This window comes from Myotis lucifugus, unplaced genomic scaffold (genome assembly GCF_000147115.1).
Source record: "Myotis lucifugus unplaced genomic scaffold, Myoluc2.0 scaffold_281, whole genome shotgun sequence".
NCBI classification, from domain to species: domain Eukaryota; kingdom Metazoa; phylum Chordata; class Mammalia; order Chiroptera; family Vespertilionidae; genus Myotis; species Myotis lucifugus.
Window position 1 is genome coordinate 1,197,634 of NW_005871329.1, and position 6,597 is coordinate 1,204,230.

Genomic DNA, 6,597 nt, shown 5'->3' on the forward strand with positions numbered 1-6,597 from the left:
CTTTTTTTTTTTTTTTTTTATAATAATTTTTATTTCTTAAAGTATTACAAATAGTATTACATATGTCTCCTTTTTTCCCCCCCTTGACATTCCCCCGATCCCTACCCCCCGCCCCCCCCGCCCCGTGTCTTGTGTCCATTGGTTAATCTTATATGCATGCATATAAGTCCTTCAGTTGGTCTCTTAATCCCCCCCCCAACCCTCCCCAGGCTTGTGGCTCCATTACTGAGAGTATAGACTCTGTTTCCACACTAAAATTATGAGCCTTAAAATCTTGCCAAACTTAGAAAATTCATAGATTTTGATAATTTTTTTGTACTTATAATTGTGCAGTGGTTTCTGAGGTGGCCTTATCCTTCTCAAATTTCTCAATTTACATTATATTCTCAATGAGAAACTCTTAGGCATTTTTATATGAATGACTTAAATACATGAAAATTATCAAAGCAATGTCACAGACTCATTACAGAAAGTGGATATGATCTTGGGTAACTCAGTTAATAATGTAATATGGGAAATATCCTTTATAACTTTTATATTCTAAACTGGTTAAAACTAGAGTTCTTACAACGTTATTTTGGTCCACATATTGTTGTTAATTCAGTGTCTCTGTGGGAGAACCATGTCCCGGAGTTTCCTCGCCTGCTATCTTGCTAACATCACTCTTTCCCATTCTGTTTTAAAATCTAAGATTCACTTTTAACATTGCATTTTACATTTGGTCTTTTACTTCTTCACATATACTATAACAGGTTGCCTTGTATTGCACTACTTAATAAATGTTGATAAAGAAGACAATAGATATATTCTTAAAAAATGATAATGAAGAGGAAATATGTTTTGGTATAGCTTAAATCTGATAAATTCTAGTGCTAGAAGCAAATACAGCACTGGTATTATTGCATCCATTGGATGAGTTGGTATTTATGATTTGAGAATGATGAAATAGGAAGTTGTATTCACTTCAAGATTTTTAATGAGTAAAATCTTAGAATGTTAAGTAGATAACACTTTTTGGAATAAATGAGATTTGTCCCTTTACTTTCTAATTTAGACTCCCCTTGAGGTGGCCCAGCAGGCTGTGGATGCAGATGTGCACGCTGTGGGTGTGAGCACACTTGCTGCTGGTCACAAAACCCTCGTTCCTGAGCTCATCAAACAACTCAACTCCCTTGGACGGCCAGATATTCTTGTCATGTGTGGAGGGGTGATACCGCCACAGGTATTTTTCATCGCCTATATTTTTCTAGTGCTTTGATGGGAATCCTGAGTAAATAATATGTAGCTCTTTAATTTACTGTACACCTTTCCTGAAGATCAACGTGTGGTAGATTTTGAGCCAAATTATTTTCTCGTGATTTTACTAAGTTCTACAAGGTCCAAAAGTGGGCAATGTTGTTTTCTCTTTAAGTTTATATTTAATTCATATGAATAATTTAACAATTTACAGAGCTTCTTTGAGAGAATTATCCCCTTGCAAACTAGTAACCGAAATAGAGATCTACTTTCTTTATATTCAATAAACAGTGATGAGAAGGAACAGGATAAGGTAATAAAAATCTCACAGCTGGAATAGTGATGAGAAGGAACAGGATAAGGTAATAAAAATCTCACAGCTGGAATAGAGAATAGTAAACACACTGAGTCCTTAGCCAGTCGGCCGCGTTTGCTTATGTTGTTTTAAAGTAGCTACCTTGTCCATTTCCCCCATGCTCCCATCCCTAAATGCTGCCCTAACTCAGAGCTGTATCAGTTACATGGTCCAATAAAACCCCTTTTTTATTAAAGCTAGTTTGATTGGGTATAGTTTTCCTTGAGCCAAAAATATCATATTTCAGATGTAAATGGAATCAGCCTGTCCTGAAAATTATTGGCCAAATGGGGTAGAGGTGGATTCTTGAACAAAAATGTATATCATCTTAGGAAAGGAGAAATGGACATTAGGTAACAATCAGTGATGTCAATTAATTTATTAATGGAGTGGGGGACTCCTTCCACATATTACCTTTACCTACCAGTTAAAATAATTAGTAAGGATATAAATTGGGCCCTAACTGTTTTGTCTGAGTGGATAGAGTGTCGGCCCATGGACTGAAGGGTCCCAGGTTCGATTCCGGACAAGGGCATGTATCTGGGTTGCAGGCTTGATCCCTGGCCCTGGTCGAGGCACATGTGGGAGGTAACCAATCGATGTTGTCTCTCTCACATTGATGTTTCTTTTTGTCTCTCCCCCTCCCTTCCACTCTTTAAAAATCAATGGAAAACTACCTTCAGGTGAGGATTAACAACAACAAAAACATAAATTGCGTCTATTTCCAATCCAATTTTTAATTATATCAAGTTCTCTTTTTCTTTTTTTACTGAGAATGGAAAAAATCAAGATAGAAGAACTGTATATGAGATTGCTCTAAGGCAGTGATGGTGAACCTTTTGAGCTCGGTGTGTCAGCATTTTGAAAAACCCTAACTTAACTCTGGTGCCATGTCACATATAGAAATTTTTTGATATTTGCAACCATAGTAAAACAAAGATTTATATTTTTGATATTTATTTTATATATTTAAATGCCATTTAACAAAAATCAACCAAAAAAATGAGTTTGCGTGTCACCTCTGACACGCGTGTCATAGGTCCGCCATCACTGCTCTAAGGAAATGATTTGTAGATGCTACAAAGCCCCCACCACTATAGCAGGAATCTATCATTGAAATGGGAGCTTGTTTCCCAGGCTATAATTTTTTTTCTCCATTACAACTCAGAATATAAAATAGTGGCTTTAGAGACTACTTATGAAATGAGAGAATACATATGTATGAGGTTATGAGATTGGTAATAACATGGTACTAGCAAACAAACTATATATATGTATTTTATTCTGACTACCAACACAATACTTAAAGGTAATATAGTCAACACAAAATTGCTTTTGTTAACATACTTGCCTATTTTTTCATAGCTATAGCTTACTATTTGGGAATATAAAGGGCTTTTATTCTTTATTGCTATCTATCACTGGAATACTTCTATCTATAATGCAGTTTTAGAGACTCTAATATCTAAGCTCTTGGGCATGATATTAAAATTTAAGAACTAAAATAATTAGGCAGCATAAAATAATGGAATTGAAATACAAGCTGAAAAAAAAAACCAAAACCCACAGGCTTGTTATATGAGTAAGCAGACATTTTCAAGGAATATATTTCACAAGTTGTATTAACTCTGGATATTTGAATCACTTGGAATATCTGTAGGTGTTTCCTGTACTTTTTTCCTCTGAGTTTAAAGACTAAGTATCATTTTCTGTAATGACACACTTGAGTGTTAATATGGGTATCTGTTATAATTACAACAGTCAGTAACCATGCATTTTTCTTACTATTTGTTTGTAGTAAATATATAAAGTGTTGTTATTACCTGATTGAAAGATGCATAGATTTTAAATTAGATAGCACTAATATATGGTGGTTAATTAAACAGATTTAGCAACTGCCATTGTGGAGCTTATAGTTTCTGGGGCCTGATTAAATAAATGTGGTTTGCCCTCACCAGTATGTGTAACTACCTTCAGGATCTTCTAACCCCGTTAACAACAGTGGCTTCCAAGTACTCTAGGCAAAATTAGCAGCCTCATGCTTCCCACTTCCATCATGAAGCAGACAATGTGATATGCCTGGTCCAGCTCAGTGGAAGACACTTCATAATAACTTTTTATTTAGAAATAATTTCAAACTAATAGATAGGGTACAAAATGAAAATAGTACAAAGCACACTGGCGTGCCCTTTACTCAGATTCACTTGTTTCTAACATTTTATCCTCTCAGTAAAATACATTTGCAAGGCTTACGTTAGGCTTAGATAAGTCAAGGACCCTTTCTCCAATGGCAACATTTCACAGTCCTCTCTTAGTTGAGTCCTCCATTCCAAATCCATAACTTGGATGTCAGAACAAATGGTACATAGCATTGTTAGAAAAGATAGAAGATAACCTAGCAATCTAACCATCCCCAATTTGGAGATAATTGTTATTACATGTTTTATCAAGTTTTCTTATGAACTTTTAAATCTATAGCATCTGCCCAAGAGCGATGGCATATTTTCAGCACCTTTATGTGCCACGAACTGAGGATATAAAGATGCTTAGATGTGATCTCTGTCCTTAGAAGTCATAGACTAGGAGTAAACTTCAATGAGATGGGTTAAGTGCTATTGCAGGATTATAGTATTACAAGAATATTATAAGGAAATAATAGAGACAGAAAATAAATAGTTGGGGGATAATTAGCATGACCATATAATTTATCATCCAAATATGATCACTTGATAATGAAAATGGGTGCTGCAATAATCAAGTAGTGATTTAAAAATGGCTCGAGTATCTGAATAGACATGCTTCCAAAGAAAACATACAGATGGCCAACAGGTATGTGAAAGGTGCTCAACATCACTAATCATCAATGAAATGCAAATCAAAACCACAATGAGGTATTACCTCACACCTGTTGGAATAGCTGTTATCAAAAAGACAAAAATAACAAATGTTGGCATGGATGTAGAGAAAAGGGAACTGTCGTACCCTGTTGGTGTGAATGTAAATTGGTGCAGGCACTATAGAAAATACTATGGAGGTTTTTCAAAAAATTAAAAATAGAACTACCATATGTGCTAGTAATTCTACTTCTGGGCATTTATCTGAAGAAAAGGAAACATGAACCTCCATGAAAATGTGGTCTGTATACACAATGGAATATTATTCAGCCATACAAAGAATGAAATCTTGCTATTTGTGACAATACTAGAGGGTGTTATGCTCAGTGAAATAAGTCAGACAGAGAAAAACCATACCATATGATCTCACTTACATGTGGAAGAATAGATTGATGATTGCCAGAGACAGAGGGTGGGTGAAAATGGGTGAAGGGAGTCACAAAGTACAAACTTCCATGGAGATGTAATGTATGTCATAGTGACAATAGTTAATACTGCATTGCATATTTGAAGGTTACTAAATAAATCTTTTTAAAACAATTCTTACCTGAGGATATGTTTTTCATTGATTCTAGAGAGACAGAAAAGAAGAGGGGGAGAGGGAATGGGAGAGAGAAAGAGAAAGAAAGAAACATTAGTTGGTTGCTTCCCATACGTATGCAACCTAACTGGGGATCCAACTCAAAACCTCAGTATTTGCCCTGACTGGGAATCCAACCCAAGACCCTTCGGTGCACAGGATGATGCTGTAATTAACTAAGCCATACCAGCCATGGCAAGAGAATAAATCTTAAAAGTTCTCAACATACACACACACACACACACAATTTTGTAACTGTGGTGATGGATGTTAGTTGGACATATTGTGGTGATAATTTTGCAGTACATACAAATATCAAATCATTGTTATGTACCTGAAACTAATATAATGTTATATGTCAGTTATACTTCAATTAAAAAAAAAGACTCACAAGAAAAGAAAAAGGTTTGTGCTGCAATAGCACAAACCAGAATGTCCTCAAATATATAATTGCCCTAGTGATTGAGGATCAGGGCTTTAAAGCGTGTCCTAAACTTGATATTATTATAGCAATAAATATTCCAATATAGAAACAGCCTAAAGCCTGGAGGAGTATTTGTGTCATGGGAATATTTTCACTCAAACTTTGACTTTGTTTAAAATAAACTAATGAACAAACAGCAGGGTGTTTGGGAAATGGGCAGAATGTGTTTTGTTCTTTTAATGACTTGGAATATAAGGGTGTGCTAGTGGTTTTTAGCAGTCCCAATCAAGGAAGAGTTTTCACCCCCAAATGCCACTAGTGTATTAGTGGAGAAAGTTTGGGGCACTGGGGACAAAGAAAAAAGAAAGCAAGTATTGTTCTTTTGTTTCATTTGTTTGAAATTAAAAATATTATTGTTTCTATTAATTAAACAAATTCTTTCAACAGGATTATGAATTTCTGTTTGAAGTTGGTGTTTCCAATGTATTTGGTCCTGGGACACGAATTCCAAAGGCTGCTGTTCAAGTGCTTGATGATATTGAGAAGTGTTTGGAAAAGAAGCAGCAATCTATGTAACATCCTCTTTCTGTTTTAGCTTTTTTCTAAAATATTCTTTCGATGATGATTAAAGAAGAAATTATTCAACACCGTATATATGCTTTCCTGAAAGCTTTACATTAAAACACCTGACTTATAAGAATGTTGCCATTCTTATGTATGTACAATTTCACTTAAAAAATTATCCTAAAAAACTCTCAATAACACATGCTCACTGCTTTACCAGAAACTCTAGACAAAGGTGTTCTTTTAAAAAAATCATGTTTTTTAAAAATATTACTTGTAAATCTATTTACTTTCTATTTTAAGAATTAAATTGTACCTTAAAAAAATCTGACTAGTCCCATTTTCAATTTAGCATTATATTGACTTGAACACCAGGAAATAAAATCCATATGTGAGTAAAAAAATATTATATCTATCTTGGAAAATATAGTGGGTGAGTATTTATGTAGGGAAATAGATTGTGGTTATGGTTCTCAGCCACATTCTATTAGGATTACCTCAGTAAGAGGATTAAATCAGAAGGTTGTAATGGGAGGGAAATGGC

At 34.8% G+C, this 6,597-nt stretch overlaps 1 protein-coding gene across 2 annotated transcripts in view; it reads left to right on the top strand.

Annotated features, from left to right (window-relative positions):
• Window positions 1–6,222, top strand: part of MUT (methylmalonyl-CoA mutase) — a 38,371-nt gene extending 32,149 nt beyond the window's left edge. For both annotated transcript variants that reach the window (XM_006099715.3, XM_014465200.2), the window contains exons 12-13: window positions 1,055–1,222; window positions 5,937–6,222. In XM_006099715.3, the coding sequence (XP_006099777.1) occupies window positions 1,055–1,222; window positions 5,937–6,065 (297 nt within the window). In that variant the 3' untranslated portion in view covers window positions 6,066–6,222. The remainder of the gene's footprint in view (window positions 1–1,054; window positions 1,223–5,936) is intronic.
• Window positions 6,223–6,597: the final 375 nt, after the last annotated feature.